This window comes from Mizuhopecten yessoensis, unplaced genomic scaffold (genome assembly GCF_002113885.1).
Source record: "Mizuhopecten yessoensis strain PY_sf001 unplaced genomic scaffold, ASM211388v2 scaffold11169, whole genome shotgun sequence".
Lineage (NCBI taxonomy): Eukaryota > Metazoa > Mollusca > Bivalvia > Pectinida > Pectinidae > Mizuhopecten > Mizuhopecten yessoensis.
In genome coordinates this window covers 1185073-1212780 of record NW_018408914.1, presented here as the reverse complement: position 1 = coordinate 1212780, position 27708 = coordinate 1185073, and the positions used below count along the sequence as shown (strand labels likewise).

The 27708-nt window shown below is 37.0% G+C and overlaps 1 protein-coding gene across 3 annotated transcripts in view; it reads left to right on the top strand.

The window, feature by feature from the left end:
* The window catches only part of LOC110467320 (organic cation transporter protein-like), a 30953-nt gene extending 4108 nt beyond the window's left edge, over positions 1–26845 (top strand). Inside the window, exons 1-11 of one of the 3 annotated variants that reach the window (XM_021524411.1) lie at positions 3061–3152; positions 6245–6425; positions 14885–15134; positions 17363–17466; positions 17979–18133; positions 20075–20243; positions 20954–21166; positions 22891–23117; positions 24474–24655; positions 24942–25093; positions 25828–26845. In XM_021524411.1, coding sequence (XP_021380086.1) covers positions 6283–6425; positions 14885–15134; positions 17363–17466; positions 17979–18133; positions 20075–20243; positions 20954–21166; positions 22891–23117; positions 24474–24655; positions 24942–25093; positions 25828–25888 — 1656 coding nt within the window. In that variant the 5' untranslated portion in view covers positions 3061–3152; positions 6245–6282 and the 3' untranslated portion in view covers positions 25889–26845. Of the gene's footprint in view, positions 1–3060; positions 3153–6244; positions 6426–14884; positions 15135–17362; positions 17467–17978; positions 18134–20074; positions 20244–20953; positions 21167–22890; positions 23118–24473; positions 24656–24941; positions 25094–25827 lie in introns of those variants that run through there. The other 2 variants (XM_021524412.1, XM_021524410.1) reach the window with 2 other exon arrangements.
* Positions 26846–27708: the final 863 nt, after the last annotated feature.

Genomic DNA, 27708 nt, shown 5'->3' with positions numbered 1-27708 from the left:
ATCTGATTTATGTACCCATATATGTAAAATATTGTCAGACTAAGATCATTGCGGTACTATGTAGCCATGCATAGCGATTCTACGTGTGACGAGGTGAAATGATACGACACAGTACTTTCTCTCACGCGTTCAATGTCGTTAGAATGTAATATTTGCATTTTCCCAACTCAAAACTAGTGCGGTATATTGCAGCATTCTAAAATTCCTACCTTCAAAAAATAACGTGGTTTTCAACATTCTTCCCGTTTATGATCAGCTGATTCCCGCGTAAAAATGCAATAGAAACCCCTAGTTAACATCAGACCTGCCAACATGATCAGTAACATATGTATGTTGTACAACAGTATGCATGTATGTTACGGAAGATGTCTGTCACGATTCTCTCGCGGTGAGCCGTCCTTGACCCACTCAGCTGGAAATACCATTTTTACTCGTACATATGTCCTTAGTATACTATCATGATGCAGGGACGTGGACGTTTAATTTATATATAGAAACAAAACTATCAAAATCACAAAATATATATTTACAAAATGGGAAAAGAAACAAGTCTGAACGACCGGATGTGTCCAGTTTTCAATTCGTTCAAAGCATATACATGAAGTTCTAAAAATAAAACAGAAATCATTAAAAAAGGTGGCATCGTTACAACCTGTTCAGCTTCGGGGGAAAATAGGTCTGCTGTACCCACTGCATACTCGTAAGATGTGATGCCCTCAAGAATCTTGGGTAATTCCTTCCTTGTCTTATGTTCAGAGGACATTGAGGAAACTAATAATAGGGCTACTTTGTACCACCGTATTTTAATCGTAAAAGGCGACGTATTTGGAGCCCCCTGCATAATCGGAGTTTATCCTCCGTGTCATCTGCCAAGAGAGCGTGGATGAGACCAAAACAGATCAGCTGCCCCCATTGCAACACTCGGGATCTCTTTTTGTTTTCTTTCTTTCCTGTCTTCTTTCTGTTCTCCGATGGTGACTCGCTCGGCACCCGTCCTGATATGAAACCCATACAAACAATTACAAAAATGACCTGGTATCTTAACAAAGGTACAGGTTCTTTCCATGCTTTCTGTTAAATTAACTTTAGACCATTTACTGAATTTAAATCAAGCGCAACAAATTTTAACGCAAAACAAGGAGGATTTTAGGTTTGCTTTGCGTTAATTTAAAAAAAGGGATCCACAGCTTTTGTTTGTGATAAATCCTAATAATTTCCAATGTCTTTTTCGATTGCAATATCAGTAATTACAAATGGGGGAGAAACAATCTCGGAGATATTATCGAATATTAAGATACCTTTACTTATTTATATGTAAGCGGTTCGTTAAATTGACTTTGTCATATCTTCGCTATCCGTGGATCACGTCCTCTATCCCCAGCCGAAGCCCCTGTATAATGGGAACGTTGGTTCGTGATCCTGTGGACCCGGGATAGCTGTCGAGAAAACGTTTGATAAGAACTTTTGCTTTGTTTGAGTCCAGAGTTACATATTCCACCATAATATGCAATGATATGCTGGTTCTGTCCTTCAAAACGAAAATGCAGTTGAAATTGCTTTTTTGTCTACTACCGTGCTTAAAAAGCATTGCGACCAATTATGTGTATTTAAATAAGTATGTTCTATTTCGCGCGCAAAGATTAATTCCGTGATTTGGGGATACGAGTTTAATTGCTGTCAGTGCACCGGCCCTTTGATTAATGTGTTAAGGTTAGATGTGGTTAAGTGTCTGACCTGTCATGGTAAGGGGATGATTTCTCTTACCCTGGACAGGTGTATCCGCACTTTTACCGGTGTGAGATTTCCTTTTCTCTTACCCTGGACAGGTGTATCCGCATTTTTACCGGTGTGAGATTTCCTTGTCTCGCCCTAGGGTTGAGACGGGGGGATTCCCCTATTCCTAACAATGGCATGACGTCACTTTAACAATACATTGACGTCACGTCAACAATCCATCAACGTCACGTCAACCCTGAATTTAGCATGTAACGTTATCATTACATTGTGCATATGATACACAATGAAAGAACAGGGTAAGAGAAAAAGAATCATTCACCCCCTTGTGGATGAGATAGTGGAATCTGAACCCTCGGGGAAAGATTCTTTAGTTGCCAAACACTCGGCAAAGCCTCGTGTTTGGCAACTTAGGAATCCTCCCCCTCGGGTAGAGATTCTCCTATCTCACCCCCAAGGGGGTGAAAGATTCTATTAGTCTCACCCTAGGGTTGAGACGGGGGGATTCGCCTATTCATAACAATGGCATGACGCCACTTAAACAAAACAATGACGTCACGTCAACAATTAATCAACGTCACGTCAACCCAGAATTTAGCATGTAACGTTATCATTACATTGTGTATATGATACACAATGGGAGAACAGGGTAAGAGAAAAACAAATCACCCACTTGTGGGTTAGATAAGGGAATCTCAACCCTCGGAGAAAGATCCTTAAGTTGCCAAACACTCGGCAAAGCCTCGTGATTGGCAACTTTATAATCTTCCCCTCGGGTTGAGATTCTAGGGGTGAACTATTCTATTAGTATAATTGCACATGACAATTCGATAGGGATATTGTAATGTATCCATGTACCAAGTCAATCCAAATTCAGGCTCCTAGCTACGCACACGTAACACTGACACATGATATAACACACGTAACACTAACACGTGATATAACACACGTATAACTGACACATGATATAACACACCTATTGGTTGTATCCAAGAGACTTTGACATTAACACCGTTGGTTTCTTTTGGAGTCAATCTTTTGAATAGAATGCATATTTAACTTTTAACTAAATTGTAGACACCGGCCTGTCCAGTAAACTGCCTGACGTACACACTTTTCACGCACTTGTTGTTCTCAAGGGCTTCTAACTTATCGCGTATATCTGCCGTTAATGCTTCAGTGTCCGGAACGTGCATTGACCTACATATATGTATATATGCTCAAATATACACGTGCATGGACACGATGTACTTACTGGCTACTGTTAATGTTATTTACTAGTAACAGAATCAGGATATATACCCAGTAAGCCTGAAAGTCCCTCACTGCAGACATTACCATCAAGCGTGTTAGCACTAGTCATCAAAAATCATACTTATTCTCAATACATAAAATCAAAGCAGCTGTACTGACACAAGGTAAGTTCCGCATGTACCATTAAAATATTCCTTTTGAAATACGCGCGTTAAATCGTATAGTTTATATTTATTTCGTATAGTACAGAGCGGTTAAAAATATTGCAAGTCATCATTCCTGCAACGCATTAGACATATACTACAGTGCACGCGCACGTAGGTGTTCGTATCTTTCCATCTGTATTATCCCTACTGTGGAGGTTGTGTACTATTTGTTGCACTAAAACGTGTATGTATATTGTGTTTGTTTCTCTAGTTAAAATATCGATAGTACTATAATGTATCAATGAACAGCTTATAACACTTCTGTCAGACATTTTGACAGTCCGTGACAGTGTGTAAATTAAGCATAGTTTTGAAAGCCGAGAAAGTTTTGGAAAGAATTTGGGAACATATTGTAGATAAAATAGCCAAATAACAGAAAACACGAAAGACTGAACATAAAAATATGTTATATAGTCTGATGTGTTTCGGAATTTGTTACATTAATTGTTCAATATAGCTTAATTAACTGATACTATTTCCCAAAATCCTTCCTGCCGAATAAAGGATGTTAGTCTGCGTGGTCGACATCAGAAAACGGTCATCAGTGTCCCTGTACCTGTATGTACATGTAAACGTCGACAGCAAAAAACAGGCTGATATAGGATTTGCGAAACAGCTGCAGTACGTTAGTGATATAACTTTCATGTATCCGATATTTTTATATGGACATGACTAAATCGTTGCATTAAATGTTTCGCTTGGTCAAACTAAGAATTTCTATGATAAAAAATCATGAACAGCTTATATATGAAACACGTGTTTTTATATCTCAGAAAATAAATATGTGTATCCCCCGCTTTCACCGAAACGGTAGATATAACTATCGGTTTTCTTCAAACTTGGTCACAGGGTTATGCCTTTAAGGGCTTGGCCAAGTTCGATTACCAATTTCAGTGGACCCCATTTGGCGGAGTTATGGCCCCTTGAATAACGAAAATCGTCATTATCTGCCGTTTCTGTTCCTTAACTCTCGCAAATATTATCCGATTGTCTTCTAACTTAGTAACAGGGTTCAACGCATTAAGGGCTAGGCTACGTCTGACACCCACTTTAATTGGACTCCATTTCGCAGAGTTATGGTCCCTTGATTAACGAAAAACGTCATTATCTGCAGTTTCCGCTTAATAACTCTAGCAAATATTAGCCAAATTCTTTTTCACCCATATCGGGCACTCTTTAGTTTCCGTGTGATAATTGCTGTAGATATTGTGAAGATGTTTCAACCAAATTCCTTATGCACATCCAACTCATGCTAAGTTTGCCAATCGATATGATTTGTGCATATTTACGGATAATCAATGAGGTGTAGGGCTTTTTGTTTCAAGCTATACATTATGTCTCAACAGCTCGATACTCACATGTTTAAACCTAACCTCAATAATGTTAACCTACAATATGTCCTGCAAGCGGGGGATATAAATTCCACGAATTTGCTTGTTACAAATATAATTCACAAAATAATGCCTGCAAGAATTTTAGGAAAATTGAACTCAACACGAATCAAAGTAAAAACGTATGGAAACGAACCAGTTATACAACGGTTTATCTATAAAATCTTAACATATTGGAATATTTTTATATCGAAATAAAATCGAAATAAAATCGCTATAAATCTTAAATTTAAAATTAGAATAGTGTAATATTATAGTTCTAAACCGGATAAGGGGTGACATATATATCTATAAAAAAGAAAAATAATAATTACATATCGTATTTAAATCGTATTGTATCACAATGAAATTGTTAAACATTGAAATTATGCATAAGAACTACGGTTGATATATATTAAAATATGAAACTTTTCATATCCAAACAAAATAAATAAACTAGCTAAATACTAATTAAAATTAAATGTTAAAATTAAGCCATCAAAGCATTACAAATGTATAATATATTGATGAAAATACAAATTAAATCGTAAATTGTCTTAAATGAATGTTTATACATCGAAAAATAAAAATAACAGAATAATGTGTTAAAATCAAACCGTAAACAAATGGTATATAAATTGATAAAAAAAAATATCGTCATTTAAAACAAAATTAATATTTTAATAATATTTCGAAAAAACGAAACTAATGTTAACCTACAATATAATAATTCGTTTTAACGAAATAATAATTCGTTTTATCGAAGTAACATTTCGAAAAAACGAAATAATAATTCGGAAAAAAAAGGATTATTATAACTAGAAAATAATGTAAGAAAATAGAACCTTCAAAAATCTTTTTATAATGAAACAGAATTACAAGATATACAAACGTTCTGCCTTTGAAATATAGTCATCATAACGGAAACACTGATGAAGTAATTTGTTATATGGTTTGTGCCCGCCTCCTTTATCGTATGGGCGTGGTTTAGATTGTGGAGAAATAACCGAGCGTGTGTACTATCACAGCTTGACGTCTGTATATGTAGCTCTGACACAGTAATACCATTAGTATGTGGCTAATAAAATACCCAGCGATAAAACTTCAAGATAAAACTGATATCTCGAAACACTCGACGATAAAAATATAAGGTCGTTATGAGTTACGCCGTATTGCATCTGTACTGATGATCTTGTTTTGTACATGGCATAGAACCTTTCCACATGAAGAAATCAACACCCCAATTCCTTTTACATCTTATGCATGTTGGAAACGTGTTTATATATTTTTATTAATAACTGTGACCAAATGGTGAAGGCGGTAGGCTGGCCGAGTCCCAGCCGACAATGATATTTCAACTGGTTACACGTGCTCTATATATCCCTGTCACATAGGGTCGTTATGCAACGCCCTACTTATTATAAACACATACCATATATAAAATCAATTTTTCTGATATCCACGCTTTGAGTGGCATTTGAAAACTTTGTCGAGATAAAGGCCCTAGTAACCATCGTGTACCCGGCTAAAGAAGTATTTGATAGAAATGACCTGGTATATCCCAAACAGATACTGGGCAGGGACCTTTATCGACAACCTGTTATCAACCGTAACTCGGTACGAAAGCATGACCGTGTTCAAATGCTAATAAAAAATGTATAAAACGACTCCTTATTTCAGAATCGCTTGTACCGAAGACGTTTCCAGACTTCGGAGTCATGCAGCTGGACGAAGTTCTGGAGAAGATTGGTCAGTTCGGACGCTACCAGAAGATCATTTTCGTGTTGATATGTATCCCTGGTATAAGTTGTGGGATTGTAATGACGTTGGCGGTGATATTGTTGGGAGTACCGAACCACAGGTAAGTGACCTGGCTAGCTTAAGTGTACAACAACAACAAAAATAATAACAGCCGTGAAGTCATTGTAATACACAAAAACAGTTGTATACTTACGACAGAAAATTATTGTTTATTAAACTGCTTATCAATTTAAATACGAATACGAAATAAAATGATCCGGTTGAGGTTTAGGGAAAATGAAAACCTGCTGCACTAACTATACTAGTTCTAACAACACGTGTGTATTTGGTACTTGTTAGCATGACTTGGGCAGGTTATGTATAGCAAAGTATTAGTGGTTCGTACGGTTTTCCTCGGTGAAGCTAACACATCAGCTCTTCTGTGAAATCATGAAATAAATGACAGCTTTGTTGGCTACATTTTGAGCCAAATCTTGATGGTGCCGGTTTGAGTAAGAAATGTACAGCATTGCCTAGTAATAGATACGAGTAGACAGACGGATGTGTGGGACGTTACATGTAAAACAGAACATGTTAGTTCCCGCACACGTTCACGTACATGTATGATGGAAAAACGTGGACGAGTGTAGATAAAGCAGTTTGTAACCATTATCTTTACAACGTAAACATAATCAGACTTAAAAGTCACCCTATCCTAAATTATGTATAAAAACAAATAGAAGTCACAGTTATATCATAAAAAAATGGTTATATACGGTAAAATATCACAAATAGATATAACACCATGGTACAAAAATCATAAATTAGCATTACCCCATTGGAATATATCATAAATAAGCATTATTCAACGGTAAAATACCGGAAAGTAGCATAACACTATGAACAATTTAATAAACTAGCATCATACCATGCTAAAATCAGAAAAGGATACATAAAATCACGGAATTAGATTAGAGTGAAAGGCAACTGCCTCTTCGGCATAGGATATATGTCTAGGGCACTTTGATGTTGCGAGAAACTGTGAGAGAGCGCGAGAATTTACGTGATTTGCGGGGGGGGGGGGGGGGGGGGATCCTGTACCGGAACATTTTCCAGAGTTCAAAGTAATTGCTCTTTGATTTACTTCTGTCTTTATTTTTATCATATTTGTTGTGTCAAATACTAGAAAAATGTTTCAAATTGCGAAAGTTTATAGTGAACCTATAGCTTCACACCCGCCATCAACGTCTTTTGTTTGATGAATTTCTTGCTAATATATAGATTATTTGACATACGAGCTAATCCTCATTTCTTTTAGATATGTGTTCAGTCGCAACATGTGGTTTAAAGGGAACCCATACCTCTGAAATTGTAGTATTTGTATTCTGAACCTGGTTATTGATCGGCGTGTTTTCAATAATGGCCGCCATTTAGCCTTAGATAACCGATCGTGGGTGGGTTCATGAATGCATGTAATTTTCGGTTATTGATCATAAATATGTTGTTATTTGTTGACATAATTACAATCTGGTATATTTTCATGTACACAGAACGATTCAGTCGCATTGATGATCTTGAATGGGTATTTTTACGGCTCTAGATATTGACCCGAATTTATCGTGATGATTCCTAATTTCAGCATGCCCAAAAGAAAAAGGGGGTCCAAACTGCTTCAAAGCCTTACAAGTTTAATACACCATTCTACACCAGAAGAATTAACTTTAAATTATAATATGATTTGTACATTACCACTCAATCTTGTAAGTAATAAAACAAAGCTACATTTTCATCTGAAAGTTTTTATTCAGTTGTGTACACACAATAAGTACAATGTACATGAACTGTGTGCATGGAAAATCATTAATAAACATCTATTCACATATTGCAGGGCTTAAAGTTGATCCTTGATAAGCAATTTTTTTTTGTCTCCAAAATCACATCTCTAGATCTTTGGCTTAATTTGAATGGTCATGTCAATTTGATAGATTTTTGACCCTCTAAATGTGAAGAAAAATGTTGATGAAACGGTTGAAATTAGCCCTGTTCTTTGTATATATTATATAAAATCAAGCATATGGAATTTATTATTAGACATTAGGCAATAAACTCTCATATTCTGTGATAACCTAACATGTGCTTGTACATATATACATGTTTGTCATGATCTATTTTTCCCAAGTATATATTACTGAGTTAACACAAATGAACTAATAAACTATTCCAAGTGCATCTCTTTATTTTGTTAACCTACAGCAAAAGTTTATGTTGCAGGCTCTTGGTTTTATCTAAGTGTGATTGATATGAAACATGTTCCAACTTTCTCATATAAATAGTAATGATACTTATATAGCAATACATATTTTCTGTAATTGAGTAACAAAACTGACAAAAAATCAATTTTGAAAGATAATAATCAATTACATAGCAAAGGTATGTGAACCGCAAACTTTAATCTGTATACAAGTGTACACTGTGTATTAAGCTCAGGGCTTATTTGAACTGGATGTATAGCTCCCTTAATACTTGTTCTCTTTCTTACACAGCGCACACATCTAAATCAGTTCAAGAAAAATGTCTTGAAAAACACAAAAATAAAAGGCTACCAAAGAAAAGTTATCTGGATTAATGTAAAAAAAAGCTTAAGCACTTCGTCCAAAGAAGTTCTTTGGGTATATATTGATAATTTAAATGACACTGAAAATTGTTGCTGACAACATGATAGCTTTAACGAGTGGGCTTGGTACCTGTAGTACAACAGAGCTAGTGGTGCTGTCAACAGGATAGCTTTAACGAGTGGGCTTGGGACCTGTTGTACAACAGAGCTAGTGGTGCTGTCAACAGGATAGCTTTAACGTCAACAGGATAGCTTTAACGTCTGGGCTTTGTCCCTGTAGTACAACAGAGCTAGTGGTGCTGTCAACAGGATAGCTTTAACGAGTGGGCTTGGTACCTGTTGTACAACAGAGCTAGTGGTGCTGTCAACAGGATAGCTTTAACGTCTGGGCTTTGTACCTGTAGTACAACAGAGCTAGTGGTGCTGTCAAAAGGATAGCTTTAACGTCTGGGCTTGGTACCTGTAGTACAACAGAGCTAGTGGTGCTGACAACAGGATAGCTTTAACGAGTGGGCTTGGTACCTGTAGTACAGAAGAGCTAGTGGTGCTGTCAACAGGATAGCTTTAACGTCAACAGGATAGCTTTAACGTCTGGGCTTTGTCCCTGTAGTACAACAGAGCTAGTGGTGCTGTCAAAAGGATAGCTTTAACGTCTGGGCTTGGTACCTGTTGTACAACAGAGCTAGGGGTGCTGGCAACAGGATAGCTTTAACGAGTGGGCTTGGTACCTGTAGTACAGAAGAGCTAGTGGTGCTGTCAACAGGATAGCTTTAACGGGTGGGCTTGGTACCTGTTGTACAACAGAGCTAGGGGTGCTGGCAACAGGATAGCTTTAACGAGTGGGCTTGGTACCTGTAGAACAACAGAGCTAGTGGTGCTGTCAACAGGGTAGCTTTAACGAGTGGGCTTGGTACCTGTAGTACAGCAGAGCTAGTGGTGCTGTCAACAGGATAGCTTTAACGAGGGGGCTTGGTACCTGTAGTACAACAGAGCTAGTGGTGCTGACAACAGGATAGCTTTAACGAGTGGGCTTGGTACCTGTGTCAACAGGATAGCTTTAACGAGTGGGCTTGGTACCTGTAGAACAACAGAGCTAGTGGTGCTGTCAACAGGGTAGCTTTAACGAGTGGGCTTGGTACCTGTAGTATAACAGAGCTAGTGGTGCTGTCAACAGGATAGCTTTAACGGCTGGGCTTGGTACCTGTAGTACAACAGAGCTAGTGGTGCTGACAACAGGATAGCTTTAACGAGTGGGCTTGGTACCTGTAGTCCAACAGAGCTAGTGGTGCTGTCAACAGGATAGCTTTAACGAGGGGGCTTGGTACCTGTAGTACAACAGAGCTAGTGGTGCTGACAACAGGATAGCTTTAACGAGTGGGCTTGGTACCTGTAGTACAGCAGAGCTAGTGGTGCTGTCAACAGGATAGCTTTAACGAGTAGGCTTGGTACCTGTAGTACAACAGAGTTAGTGGTGCTGTCAACAGGATAGCTTTAACGAGTAGGCTTGGTACCTGTAGTACAACAGAGTTAGTGGTGCTGTCAACAGGATAGCTTTAACGAGGGGGCTTGGTACCTGTTGTACAACAGAGCTAGTGGGGCTGTCAACAGGATAGCTTTAACGAGTGGGCTTGGTACCTGTGTCAACAGGATAGCTTTAACGAGTGGGCTTGGTACCTGTAGTACAGCAGAGCTAGTGGTGCTGTCAACAGGATAGCTTTAACGGCTGGGCTTGGTACCTGTAGTACAACAGAGCTAGTGGTGCTGACAACAGGATAGCTTTAACGAGTGGGCTTGGTACCTGTTGTACAACAGAGCTAGGGGTGCTGGCAACAGGATAGCTTTAACGAGTGGGCTTGGTACCTGTAGTCCAACAGAGCTAGTGGTGCTGTCAACAGGATAGCTTTAACGTGTGGGCTTGGTACCTGTAGTACAACAGAGCTAGTGGTGCTGACAACAGGATAGCTTTAACGAGTGGGCTTGGTACCTGTAGTATAACAGAGCTAGTGGTGCTGTCAACAGGATAGCTTTAACGAGGGGGCTTGGTACCTGTAGTACAACAGAGCTAGTGGTGCTGACAACAGGATAGCTTTAACGAGTGGGCTTGGTACCTGTAGAACAACAGAGCTAGTGGTGCTGTCAACAGGATAGCTTTAACGGCTGGGCTTGGGACCCGTAGTACAACAGAGCTAGTGGTGCTGTCAACAGGATAGATTTAACGTGTGGGCTTGGTACCTGTTGTACAACAGAGCTAGGGGTGCTGGCAACAGGATAGCTTTAACGAGTGGGCTTGGTACCTGTAGAACAACAGAGCTAGTGGTGCTGTCAACAGGGTAGCTTTAACGAGTGGGCTTGGTACCTGTAGTACAGCAGAGCTAGTGGTGCTGTCAACAGGATAGCTTTAACGAGCGGGCTTGGTACCTGTTGTACAACAGAGCTAGTGGTACTGTCAACAGGATAGCTTTAACGAGTGGGCTTGGTACCTGTGTCAACAGGATAGCTTTAACGAGTGGGCTTGGTAGCTGTTGTACAACAGAGCTAGTGGTGCTGTCAACAGGATAGCTTTAACGAGTGGGCTTGGTACCTGTTGTACAACAGAGCTTATTATGTCAAAAAGAGGCTACAACGTGTAATATTTTGGTCACAGCAAAGACATTAAACATATCAAATAGACATGTCCTTTTGCAGATTCAAAGATCATTTTATCGAGTCAAAAAATTCTCAATAGTCATTAAATATTGACAAAATGCTGAATAGAGACATGGTGAAATGAAATTCAAAATCTCAATGAACTATTTTGTTCATTTTGGGAAAGTAAGGTTTAGATACACTTTTTTTAATTTTAATGTCACATTTTATTAATACAAATACATAAAGAAAAAAAGAAGCTACGGAAATGCACCATGTGGAGTAATTGCGAATAAGTTGCACCGAAATATGTTTATGATTTACATATACTTGCTTAATTCAATGAATTCATGATAATTCAGCCATACTTATTTTTGTGTAGGAACTCCGAACTATCACTTGCTGTGATGTTATCAGATTAAACTGAAATCATGTCACAGAAATCAAGAATATATTTCTGTATCACAATATTAATGACAACAAGGATATACATGTGGAGATGATGGAATTCAGGTTTGAAACATGTCTTTAATTGTTGGCTTAGAAATATAAACTTATAAAAGTGTTCTATTTTCTAGGTACATATATTATTAAATGCCCTATTCCAAATCTCAAAATCTTGAGAATAACATACAAAGGTATAAGGTCAGGTGATGTTCTGAATTTTTCCAATAAATGGTTAAAAAATTAAAATGATGTGTAATAGGACAAACGTATTGCTAAACGTTTACCCTTTAAGTCACTTCTCCCACGAAGGTTTCGTTACCAATGTCTAATATACATAACGTTATACCATACTGATACAGATCACAGATAAACATACATGTGCTGTGACCCATATCAGTCTAGCACATGTACATGTGTATTAGATATTTGTAACAAAACCATGTGTTTCTACCGTGCTGTGTATGCCCTCGAAAGATCTCGATTTTGGTCGCTCTATATTTGTCTTCTTTTGTAGAATATATGTCTCTTATCACCTACGAAATCTTTAGTTTCATTTTCATAATCTGTATACATATTCTTTCATTAAAAATTATAAATCTAAATAAATATCACGAGACAAAATGTCAGTCATATTTGACAATGATGTAGCTGCTTGACATAGTTTGCGACATCATCACATGTATGTATCCATTTTCTGAAGTTTTAGCCACGATGATTACACTGTGTTACTTGCCTGTCAAATCAGTGCCACACTATCGGTCTCTCGTCACCTAGGTAAACAACGTGTTTATCGATACCGGAAATCGGTCTGCAAGATAGCACGCAAGCGCAGTAGAGGTACATGTAGATTGGCTCCAGCGAGAGGTCACAGGCCGTCACGGTTCGGTGCACAAATACAAGAGGTGGACAATACATACGCGAAATGAAAGAGGTGTTGCCAATCCCTGCTATCTAAGTCCGTGATAAAATGTATAAAATCACGTTTAAGTTTATAAAAATAATCTCTCAACACGGCAAAATATCATAAATCAGTAAAACATCGTGATAGAGTATCTCAAATTAGTATAACACCATGATCAAATATCATAAATTAGTATAACACTATGATCCACAATCATACATTAGTATAACACCATGATCAACTATCATAAATTTGTATAACTCCATGATCAACTATCATAGATTAGTATGACACCATGATCAAATATCATCAATTAGTATGACACAATGATCAACTATCATAAATTTGTACAATCCCATGATCAACTATCATAAATTTGTATAACACCATGATCAACTATCATAAATTAGTATAACACCATGATCAACTATCATAAATTAGTATAACACGGTGATCAACTATCATAAATTAGTATAACTCCATGATCTCCAATATTATACAATTATGGACTTCAGGTAAGGTCTATCCCTGATTTACGGACCTGGTCTGAACAATATTCACAGAGGCCGAAGGCCGAGGTGAATATTGTTCAGACACAGGTTCGTAAATCAGGAATAGACCGAAACCTAAGTCCACAATTGTTTTATTATATGACATTTTACAATGAGATAAATAATTTTTCAAGTCATAAACACATGGATGGCATGGACCATTTTGGAATCACTGAGTGAAGGACTTCAAATACAAAATAACATACACAAAAAAATATATTTTAGATTCAATTGATGTGATATTTAATTTCAAGTAAATACTATTTGCACAATCGACATCATCAATATTCACATAGTTCAAAGTTTGATGAGATAATTCATTTGTAGTTGAATTCAATAGTGTAATTGATAACAGAAATACAGCCTGGCTGGGAAATTACCTAGGCCTATTTTTAGTAGCGGTCTGTAACACTTTTCTATTTATAGGTCGAGTTCTGTAACATTTTTCTATTCATAGAACGAGGTCTGTAACATATTTACAGACTCGTCACATGGCCTCGCTCCTTAAATCAGGGCTGGGAATTAGCACCAGGCATATAATAACATAAATTAGTATAACTCCATGATCAACCATCATAAATTAGTATAACACCATAACAAATATCATAAATTAGTATAACACCATGATCAAATATCATAAATTAGTATAACACCATAACAAATATCATAAATTAGTTCAAAGCAAGTATTACACGACGCTTAAATACTATTATTTGGCTTATGCTAACATATATTACACCACGGTAAAATATAATAAAGATAGCATTATACGATGGTGGAATAGAATTAATAAGGATAACATCAAGCTAGGTATCAAACTATGGAAACATATCATAAATAAGTAGTACAAACACACTTTATCATAAATTAGTATAACACCAAAGTTATATACTGTATTATATATAGGTATTGCACTATGCTTAAATATCTTAAATCGATACTTAACCACTTCAACAATGGTTATATATCATACATTAATGTTAACAAAGGTTATTTATTTTACTTGATATTTCATAATGATAATCATATGTGGTAAGATTTCAATTATGACATTGCAAATTTATATAAATGTTAGATATCATGATTTGTTTGAAAACTTTGTTGTTAATCATGAATTGGTATAAAACCATATATAACGTATGGTTTTATGTTGAATTACTAATAAACTTGACTAAAATACCTTGCCTATGTATTTATCTACGATACAATTCTACGGTCATAACTGATTGATATTTAAATGTATGTGTGGAAGTGAACTAGTGTCACTTTGCATTCATATTTATCATAAGTAGTGGGTCCAAAGAGCGTCCAGCAAAGATTAGAATGAAAATGCTATGGCTATGAAAGGGAATGGCCGACTAGGGTTCCCGAAGCCGTTTAGAAAACTCATGAACCGATTATATGTGTCATCATCATGTAACAATGCGGGTTTATTTAATTAGATGCAGTATTCCTGGGTATGAGAATGACACCTACTCCATACAAGACTCCGTACATCAAGACTACGTGTCTAGGTATATCCCGCCATCCACGAAGGATACCTCTCTCATTTACGACGGGTGCCAATTATACAGTTACAACTCCTCCAGTACCACGTTCGACAACTCCAGTCATCCAATCAATGCATCTCTGGTGACGTGTGCGTCATGGGTTTATGACGATAGTGAGTTCTACGAAACGTTTGTTTCCAAGGTAAAGCATCAATACTGTGAAAGAACGCTTCTCGCTATATACTAGTACGTTACCATTGCATTTGTACATCCGCATGATCTTTTATTCAGTCTGCCTTTATAACACCATCAGATACCCGGGCTGCTGTATAATGTAAAAACACCATTGCATACTTAATACTTTTGACAGTCTGATAAGACGGATACTAGATGTAATGTACAACATAAAACACTATCAAATATACTTAATCTTCTGTACAATGTTATAACATCATCAGATACTCGGGCTGCTGTACAACATTAATACACCAACACATACTTAATATTCTATACAATGTTATAACACCATCAGATACCCTGACTGCTGTACAACATTACTACACTATCACATACCTAATCTTCTGTACACTGTTAAACACCATCAGATACCCTGGCTGCTGTACAACATTAATACACTATCACATACCTAATCTTCTGTACAATGTTATAACACCAACAGATACTCGACCTGCTGTACAACATTAATACACTATCACTTACTTAATCTTCTGTACAATGTTGTAACACTATTAGATACTCGGGCTGCTGTACAACATTAATACACCAACACATACTTAATCTTCTGTACAATGTTATAACACCATCAGATACTCGGCCTGCTGTACAACATTAATACTCTATCACATACTTAATCTTCTGTACAATGTTATAACACCATCAGATACTCAATGTTATAACACCATCAGAAACCCTGACTGCTGTACAACATTAATACTCTACCACATACCTAATCTTCTGTACATTGTTAAACACCATCAGATACTCGGGCTGCTGTACAATATTAATACACTATCACATACTTAATCTTCTGTGCAATGTTATAACACCATCAGATACCCTGACTGCTGTACAACATTAATACATTATCACATACCTAATCTTCTGTACAATGTTATAACACCAACAGATACCCTGGCTGCTGTACAACATTAATACACTATCACATACCTAATCTTCTGTACAATGTTATAACACCATTAGATACTCGGGCTGCTGTACAACATTAATACACCAGCACATACTTAATCTTCTGTACAATGTTATAACACCATCAGATACTCGGCCTGCTGTACAACATTAATACACTATCACATACTTAATCTTCTGTGCAATGTTATAACACCACCAGATACCCTGACTGCTGTACAACATTAATACACTATCACATACCTAATCTTCTGTACACTGTTAAACACCATCATATACTCGGGCTGCTGTATAACTTAACATCCCCACCAAATACTTAATAGCTTGTACAGTGGCATAACACCATCACATATTACAATGGAATAACCCCATAGCATACCTTACCTTCTGAACAGTGTTAAAACACCATCAGCAACTCAATCTTTCTTCACTGTTTCGGCGCATGTAACATTTTTTGAAGGAATCCCTTGTCCCTTCCGATACATGTTAATTATTGTAAAACGAACGCTTTTCACTAGAAAAAAATCACATCTTTCTGAATCAATTAAGTTTTTTCTTCTGAAGAAAAAAGTGTAAGTATACAGTGTAATAACACCATTATACTCACAGACTACTCTGTAACTTTATACATTTTTTAACACTGTCACATACTGAGACAGCTACGCAACGTTATAGGATCATCACATTGATTTGGGGAATGTAACATCAGTAATATCTATAATTTGTGACGTCATAAAGAATAGTTTCAAATTTTTGGTAAAGATAGAAATGGTTTGGTTTTGCATTGCTCTTCCCGTCAACACATTTATGAAATGTTGACGAAACAAAATCTCGCTTAAGTTCCCATTCTATCTGCATTTTATCGAACGTATTTGTTAAAAATCATGGGAACTCGTTCAAAATCCTCTATTTTTGCATTACGTTTTATTTTCTAACTCTCTCACCTGGCACTTAACACTTCGTTGAATCGTTGAATTCACGTTCAGTTCAAAGTCAAGATCCGAGACAAAATTGAGATTTGCATATATAAACCAGGTACATGCACATCTCATTACAATTACAACTATGTCAATTTTCTTTATTACAAAATTACAGAATGGATTGTAATCCTACATACACACATAATGCTACTGGTAGTGAATAACACAACAGCAATGACTTCAAAGTTTACAGATAATATCCTCATCAAATATCATATTAGCTTTAAAAACCATAAAGTTTTAGCAGTCTACTCTTAGAAATATATGTTATATTTGTTTTCAGCATGACCTGGTATGTGGCAGCCACTATAAAGTATCCACAGCTAAGTCAATCTTCTTCGGGGGTGTTTTGGTGGGCGCTCTCGTCTTCGGTTCCCTCTCAGACGGGTAAGGGTATACTTCTGACATGGTAACGCACACACACACACACATATATATATATAATCAGATAAATGTTTAATGACAATGCGACGATTATTCTGCTAATTCTGACAGGTACAATTGTATATGTTATATTATGATGTGGTTAGGAACATTTGGTATACTTCAGCACTAGCGCATTGCCCAGGTGTGCTGCAGTACAATATACCCGTCTAGGAAGGTATGCTGTGATAAATATTACAAAAGGCATCCATTACAAACGATGAAACAGAAATTGTAACTTTATGTATAAACATTTGCCGATTTAATAAAGTAAATATCAACAGTCATTCGTAATAAAAGCTTGAAGGCAAAGCCTTTCATCAGAAAATAAAACAAATATAATATAACAATCATCCATAGGTTATGAGAGTATTCATAAGTTGATAGCCAAATCATTATCAATCTGATGAAGTCGTATCGTAAAGATTATTGTTTATCGTCACAAACAATAATACAGCCTCAAATTGTCTTTACAGCATTGGTCGTAAAAAGACCATCATGGTTTCAATGGCGTTGCTATTTGCATCGTCACTTGGCCTGGCCTGGGCTCCGAACTACATTGCATACGTCATTCTGAGGTTCCTGGCTGGTATGGCATTCTCAGGCACATTCATTACAGCTTACGTCATAGGTAAGGTCCGTGTTAAGGATCGTAGGGTCTACAGAGGTATTCCCTGTGAGATTAAGTATTTTCTATTCTGGACGACTTCCAATACAACGGAACGGGGTCCAGTAACAAATGATGGTTGGTTAATTTTGATTTTCACGCATCAGAATACACAAACTGTGTGCCGTCAGATATAGTCCATGGCTGCTTCTGGTTAGCAAATCCCGAACTGAAAAATAAATATACACATTTCGACTAAAGTATTTCTTTTTAAAATGTTTATATGGACGGTCTTTATATCAAACCTACAGTTTAAGATTAAAATATCCACTTAGATCTAAGTAATTCTAAACGAAGTTCTTTGTTTCCATCATGTCATTCGTTATACATGTAGGTATACCGACGGCATCATATGCTATCTATTTGTTTGTTTGATAACAGTTTATTAATATACATTGTATCTATATTTTAATGTCTTCCGACAATTTTTCTTTAATTTCATACAGAACTGTTGAATAAGGTTTCAAATTCCTTTATAATAATAGCAGATGTATCAGCAATCCTTAAAGCGGTAGCCATGCATCGTATAACATTAAATTGCATTAAATTCGAAGGTAAATGCAACATAGTGTCTTTCCATGGAGAGACTCGCCCAGAACTTTTCAAACCATCTTGACCGTGTAACCATTTATGATTGAATTGTTATGAAACACGTGGCTATTTGTGGTGAATGCAATAATGTAGACAAACATCAGTTAATCGGCGTATGGAAAAGGTATTGCACGGCAAACAAAGATACTCTACAAAATTTCAAAATATTTTTACGTTATGATTAAATAATTGTTAATGAGACGGATGCTTTTTTCTCTCACACTTTACAGGAGCGTCCCTGTTTTGATCAGGAAAATGTGTCCCCCTTTGCCTGAAGAAAGGCTGTATTTCTGAAAAGAGTTTCTACCGAGTTATCACTTTATGTGACGTAACAAGAGTTGCGTCATACATTTGATCTCGCATTCCATGCATCCTCGTTGATAGCACGGTGCATATGTTTCACCAATACAACGTCATTCTACGGTAGAAACATAATCAATCCCTCCTGTGTGATACAGACAGAGAAATCTGAACCTTTACATACGATTTGTTAAAGTTTTGCTCTCGACCTGGCCTCAGACTAAGATTTCACTGTCTGCATCATACATGATTGTCATTTTCTTCGAATCTCGGACAAATAACACAACTGGCTGACTATGTATTCAGCTAACAGCATTAACCCATTCAGTTAATATGCGCCCTTAACAGCTGAGGAAGCATCAATATTTTTCTGTAATTCCTTTGTAACCGAAATGAGATGATTTTGCGTAGAGTGTACCGAAAACATAGATAACATATTAGCCTTTATAGAATGGATTGACCTTGTATCAGGGTTCAACATTTTTATTGTGTATGAAATAGCTCATTGAGCGACCGTTGCTGTGCATCTGATCCGAACATGTCTTGCATAATTAGGTTACTACGGAACGGCACTTACTTCAAGGATGTTCCATTTGACCTGCCCACTTGTAAATACCTCAGTCAACATCGCTTATAAACATAGATAAACAAACGCATGGAAAAAAATCATCAAAATACCGTGCTACGAATACAGAATTTAAACACATTCACCCGATTATTAAACATGTCTAATAACGCCATTTATAAATAAACACTGTAGCCATATAAATACCTAGCTGTTAAATGATATACTTTGTCATTATTTAACATATTCTATTGATTTATCGAAATTACAACAACAAATGTTATTATCGAACACGATGCTATAAAGTAATCATGTACACACTATTAGTATTTCTATTTATTAAAAATCTCAGCTTATGCCATTATCTTGTACATTGTACCTCAACAAGGACTTTATATATAAACAAATCAATCAATTTATACCAAACAGAATAACTTATGTCTTTGCAGGTGTGGAAATCGTTGGTCCAACAAAGCGTAAATACACTGGTATCATCAACGAAATTTTCTTCGCCTTTGGAGAATGTTGCTTGGCTGGGATTGGTTACTTAGTCAGAGACTGGCACCACGTGGAAATCATCATAGCAGCACCGATGGTCTTATATCTGACATATTGGTGGTAAGGTTACACACAGGCAAACATTTCATTTTGGTTTTTTCACATATTGACATACCTCAAATCTACTGAATTTAAACATGTTTCTTATTTTGTTTGTCGAAGGGCGTATACAACATAATTTCAATTTCACGTTGTCCAGCCCAAACGGTTTGTTCTATGCAGATGAAGCTTCAATAGAATATGTGATTATTTGAGTACATGTTCGTATACACAGAACAGCTAACAGAATTGGTACATAGTTATAAGCAAATCTACTGAGTAGCCGCGCCATGACAGCGTTGTTATCTATTTCTCCAAAATGTTATCACGAGCAAACATATTTAACTCAATTTACATGTGACATGTATAACCCCATATCTTGTCATGTGTAATCAGGGTACATTATGTAGGCTTTAACTAGTCAGGGTCTTTTGGACGCCTGTGTCCGATTTCTGAACATGGACTAAAAGTAATTATATATATACATATATATTATTTACCTCGTATTGGCTTCTGAAGAAATGAGATATAGATGGACAGGGTCTTATTAAGGCTACCTAGCATGTGTGTATGTTAAACACCAGCAGTTGGCACTCTTAAAAATTGAATGATATAAAACAGTGTATTTACAAATCGAATACGTTTATGTCTCTGATGTGTAATTCCATGTTGCTGGTAGGAATGACGCTCTGCAGTTAGTCAAACGTTTTCTTAATAATTTAATTTTCAAGGTTCATCCCCGAATCTCCAAGATGGCTCATCAACAAAGGTAGGTTTGATGAAGCAGAGGACATACTGAGAAAAGCAGCAAAGTTCAACAAGAAAGAGTTACCTGAAAAAATTCTGGACAGAGAAGTCAGGGACAAGCCAAAACAAGAGAAAATCTACAAGATATTCACGTCACGTATCCTATTTATCCGAACATTAATCATCCTCTACAACTGGTACGTGGCAAATTGCAATAACAGGAATAATATATAATGTTAGCACCTGATGGCTACTACAGACACAATAAAGTGGTAATTACAACAGGTATTGAATACATTTACCGCAATCCTCTTTACTACTGTATTACGTAGTTATGGTAAAGGTGACTATACCTTTTGTGATAATACTAATATTTGTATTACATATAAAACAACAAAATCATTATATTTGTTAAATATGTAAGTTTGATTGTGTTTCCTCCTATATGCCACAGTATGACAGTCTATGTCCATTTGTTTGTTTGTTTCGAGGTCCTCGCAACAGCCAGGATCATATCAGGACGGGTACCTAGCGAGACAACAGCCCGGGTCATATCAGTACGGGTATCTAGGGAGACAACAGCTAGGGTCATATCAGGACGTGTACATAGGGAGACAACAGCCAGGGTTATATCAGGACGGGTGCCTAGGGAGACAACAGCCAGGGTTATATCATGACGGGTACCCAGGGAGACAACAGTCAGGGTTATATCATGACGTGTATCTGGGGAGACAACAGCCAGTGTCATATCAGGACGTGTATCTGGGGAGACAACAGCCAGGGTTATATCATGACGGGTACCTAGGGAGACAACAGGCAGGGTTATATCAGGACGGGTATCTAGCGAGACAACAGCCAGGGTCATATCAGGACGGGTACCTAGGGAGACAACAGCTAGGGTCGTATCAGGACGGATACCTAGGGAGACAACAGCCAGGGTTATATCAGGACGGGTACCTAGGGAGACAACAGCTAGGGTCATATCAGGACGGGTACCTAGGAAGACAACAGCCAGTGTCATATCAGGACGTGTACCTAGGGAGACAACAGATAGGGTCATATCAGGACGGATACCTAGGAAGACAACAGCCATGGTCATATCAGGACGGGTGCCTAGGGAGACAACAGCCAGTGTCATATCAGGACGTGTATCTGGGGAGACAACAGCCAGGGTCATATCAGGACGGGTGCCTAGGGAGACAACAGCCAGGGTTATATATGGACATGTACCTAGGGAGACAACAGCCAGGGTCATATAAGGACGGGTGCCTAGGACGACAACAGACAGGTCATATCAGGACGGGTACCTAGGGAGACAACAGCTATGGTCATATCAGGACGGTTACCTAGGGAGACAACAGGCAGTGTCATATCAGGACGGGTACCTAGGGAGACAACAGACAGGGTCATATCAGGACGGGTACCTAGGGAGACAACAGCTAGGGTCATATCAGGACGTGTACCTAGGGAGACAACAGCCATGGTCATATCAGGACGGGTGCATAGGGAGACAACAGACAGGGTCATATCAGGACGAGTACCTAGGGAGACAACAGCTAGGGTCATATCAGGACAGTTACATAGGGAGACAGAAGCTAGGGTCATATCAGGACGTGTACCTAGGGAGACAACAGATAGGGTCATATCAGGACGGGTACCTAGGGAGACAGAAGCTAGGGTCATATCAGGACGGGTACCTAGGGAGACACCGCCTGAAATAGAAAGTAGATAGAAAAGAAAGAATGCAGGACAGATAGGAAAATAAAAAGGTCCCAAGTGTAGCATCGTGGGCAGCAGATCGATTGAAGTGTCTTCAATATCCCCTTCGTTGAAGACACAGAAAAGGTTAATCATTTGCATTTATTTTCACTTTAAGTTTAAACATATCCTGCCATTTAATGCTACGGAACTTTTGTTACAGGATGGTGGTGAGTTTAGTGTATTACGGACTGACCTTGAACTCTGGAAATCTCAGTGGAGATGTTTACCTCAATTTCTTTTTCTCTGGAATGGTTGAGTTCCCAGCTTACATTATCAGCATCATTTTCCTCGACAGGTTAGGCAGGAGAACACTGCACTGTACAAGTATGCTCGCTGGGGGCATAGCGTGTCTGTCAACAATTTTCACCGTTTTGTATGGCGGTAAAGGTATGGCAGGCATTCTTTGTTATTTGTTATATTTGCACTAAAAACACTTTTCTGATATGCTTTTCCCCGTGTTCAGATTTGAACTAACTTTCAAAGACTCGGTTACACACTTTTCTCTTTAAACAGAAATCAGTATAGAAATCAGCTGACGCTAAATGGGAAATTCCTTCCTATCGGCATTCGGAATGACTGCTGAACGGTGCTCCCGAAATGTACGCGTATGAGTGATAGTCCTTACCTTTATACTAAAGTTATTGAATGTTATCAATTCCTCCACAATAACAGCATGAGCATGTAATATTTTCGCCGTTGAAGGAAAGTTTTTTTTATTCTCCGTTGACGACATCTTGATTTACCCATGCATATCGTTGACAGTTAAACTTCAACTGTCATAACGTGATCTTATTTACACAATTTAATGGTTACGTTGTCATACACGACATTCATTTGCCCTGTTATCAAGCTAAATAAGACTTCTGCCGCGGACGTGATGTATGGATTCAAAAGTAGTTTATTGAAACACATTTGAACTGTTTAAAGCAAATATGAAATAGTTTACTTCCTGTTTCAATGTACATTTTATAGCCCTTTTTGTGTTTTAGTATTGACATTGTGTTAGTTTCGCGTGGTGTCTTTTGTAACATTATATCAAAAGCACAATATATCAGACTTAACTGTACACCAACATGATTCACTGGATGATGGAGTATTACAAATAAAGAAAAACACGGAAATGTAAAAAACCTCATATCGGACTTAAATTATCAAATATTTTCAAAATTTGTATGCCTAAAACGAATATACGTATTGATTAAATGATATAAATACAATACCCAATATACTGAGATTTTGTGTATTCCTCAGGAGCCCCCGACTCGCCTCTAGCTCTTTTGTTGAGGTTTGTTGTGTCTTTCCCCCTGTGTTGGTGTCTGCTTAGTTCCTTTTGTCTTGTCAAATATTAGATTGGATTTTGTCTATGTGTGTTAGTGCTGTTTAATCTCTTTCCATGTTCGTTGACATAAGTCGATTCATAGACGTTATAAATATGTTAAACTATAAATTCATTCATTCACTTCCCATTAAGAACCCCATTTGTGTGCAACATGTTTTCTATATTTACCTAAATTGACATGATAATCTCTCATTTTATTATGTAGTGTTGCAAGTCAGATTTTAGGGGATTAATTCAAATACGATAATTCAGGACTTCATCCATTATTACAAACAAATACCAAGTCAAAATGGATTTGGTAACCAGTGCTGACTTAAATGTTGTTATGAGGTTTAATCCCTTAAGATAGTGTTTGTAAAGCCTTTTATATTTAACATTAATTTGTGTTATCTCCCTTTGATCAGATCTCCAAACTTTAACAACAGTCCTAGCTTTAATAGGGAAGCTTGGGTCATCTGCGGGATTCGCCATCATCTACATATATTCTGCGGAGCTGTTTCCAACCGTTCTCAGGAATGCTGCCATTGGTATATTTTCGTGTGGTGCAAGGGTTGGTAGCATGGTTGCTCCTTTGATAGCAGATTCGGTACGTTTTTAACACATTGTTCAATGATATAAATACTTCTTCTTCAAATGATATTTATAAGATACACATGTTCTGTGTTAGGATTTTTCTTCGAAGCATACAAGCACATACTAAACATCAAAACTGTTTATATTGTATAAAAAGTGATGATTGAATAAAAAGTGGTATGCATCTGCATATTGGAAAAAAGCTGTACTAATGTTTCTAACGTCATATAAATAATCGAATACATTACTGATACACAACTATGGAACAATAACTCTAATTCTACTGACGAATGTTTCAGTCCCAACTCATTGGCGGTAAGATGGGCCAAGCCGTACCATTGGTGATATTCGGGGCGGCATCTGTCCTCGCTGGTATTCTCACAATGTTTCTACCAGAAACGCTTAATACACGGTTGCCGGAAACAATAGAAGATGCAAGACTATTCGGAACGTAAGTAACACCATGTCTCGTGGTACTTAAACAACGTAACGGGAGGTTCAGAAATACAATGTCACGAGAACTTCTGAAATACTTTGTAACGGGAAGTTCTGATATACACTGAAATGGGAAGTTCTGAAACACAATTTACGGGGAAGTTCTGTAAAACACTGAAATGGGAAGTTCTAAAAACAATATAGTTGGAAGTTTTGGAATACAATGCAACGGGAAGTTCTAAAAACAGTGTAAAGCGAAGTTCTGAAATACAGTGTAATGGGAAATTCTGAAAAACAATGTAACGATAAGATCTGAAATACTTTGTTACGGGAAATTCTCAAAAACAATGTAACGGGAAGTTCTGAAATACAGTGTAACTGGAAGTTCTCAAATACAATATAAAGGGAAATGACAAAATACTGAATCACAGAAAAAAAGATGTATGATACGATATATTGTACGGGTTTATAATTGTCTACGACAAAGCCTACATTTTAACATCCTAAGGTGCACATAAATATATTTGAGTACTGGCGTTCGGTCATATAAAATATATTTAGAACATTTGATTTTTAACATGATATCAGAGACATAAGACAATTTATATAAACATTGAAAACTCCTTTAAAAATTATAAAACAATTCTAGAAATATAAACCCCTCTTCAATATACCGTCAGCAACGTAAGTTGATTACTACACATTGACATTGCAAACTTTAATTCTTTCTGTACGTCATTTCTTTTCCAGGGAGGAATATAAACGAAAAAAGAAGCTTGATGTTCGTGATGTTGAAATAACTAAATTTTAGTAGGAATTCGTGCATTGCTCATTTGTATACTCAAGGACTTGTTTGATCATCTGACTGTTTATATTTATTGGGAGTGGCAATATGTCTAATACCCTATCGTGAAAATGAAGACATGTGATGGGTTTCAAGCATCTTCTCAACTTTTATAGGATAATGCTTTCTGGACATAGTAAGATGTTAATTTCATAATTCTACATTTCTTAGTTATCAGTAACGTAGACAAAGTGAATGGTAAAAAAGAACATTTTCAAAGTCGTCGGTATTGTCTAATTGTAGACTCAACTCGATACCATCATACCCACCAACACATTATTGTCATATTCGCAGCAGGGGCTATCATTCTCTAAATGATACAAGCCTTATGCCCCTTTTTCAACTTATATGTACGATATTGGTTCTTGTGAACTGCAAGGACATTAACTCTCGATACGTACATGTATTCTAACAGGTTATCAAATGAGTTTCTGCATTTTACGTAACTTTTGATAAGGCATTGTTTGTTGTCAAATTTTTATGGAAATCCAGTTAGTATTTGAGTCTGATTTCATATGTTTTTCTCTTTCTTGACACCGTTTATGTTATCGAAACTCGAAAATAAAAATTTAAGGTTTCGTTTTAAGAACCCAACTCACAGTTTGTAATAAGCATTGTATGCATAAACAGTACTAACATAACGAGGATGAATGCCAACTTATATTAACGATTAATGATTTGGTTTTTTTACAAAAGCAACCATCTACTTGCATCTTAGAGTATTTTGTCGGTATTTGGCACAACGACAAACTATATTGCATATCGATAAATTTGATTTTTAATTGTCACGATATTGTGTGTAAATAGTGTTGGCTACAACTGGCCATGGTTGTTTGTGCGTGTATGTATGATATAATGCAAGCGAACTCATAAAATCCATTTGTACGCAAGTTTTCTTCGATATTAATAAAAAATAAAAATTGCCATCTGCTTGTCAATTTTTTTGTTTGTATTACCTTTAACATAACTGTCACCGGTTGCTCAGCTATAACAATAACTAGGACAAGTTGTTTTATGTGTATATCTTTCCTTTATAATCTCCGAGAAACCTACAATAAAGCACAATACAATAAATACATTTACCCTCTCATATGCATACAATAAATACTATACAACTTCCGCGCCGACCGAGGTACCAGACCTCTGAATAGAGACCGCTATAAATATAGTAATTCTAATAACTAAATGTTATAACCACACAATAGTTATTATATGATACGGTTATACATACCGGGTATGATGTTCCTAGCCTGCTAATACATGCTGGCGGCAATGTATCCGTACGCCCTCTATATCATTAATGGCTCGGCTCTATCCGTAATCCGATCCGTCTCTCACGAGTCGGATTGAAAGAATGACCGCTGGGCAGTTAGTATCTACCAATTGCAAGTAGCCAGAATTATTCGTGCAAGGGGCATGTCCAAGGTCTACGTCGTAAGTTCAATTCAGTCAGAATGTTGAAACAGAACATAACAACAAAGGTACATGCATTCCGAACTGATGACGTCACATACACTGTTTACGAGACGGGACAACACACGTGTTTATATATATATACACACACTATATATATATATATATCATATTATATAACCCAGGGTTACATAACCATAGTTATGGTCACATAACTAATTCAATTTGTGACATCCAACATGTTCAGTAACACAAAACTAGCAGCAATTTCACACAACCAAGTTTTCCCCCAGGCCTACATACTAGCGATTAAAAGGGCAACAAAGCTTTAGCTTTGATAGATTCTTTTAAAAACTTTGGTAAGTTAAGAGCTG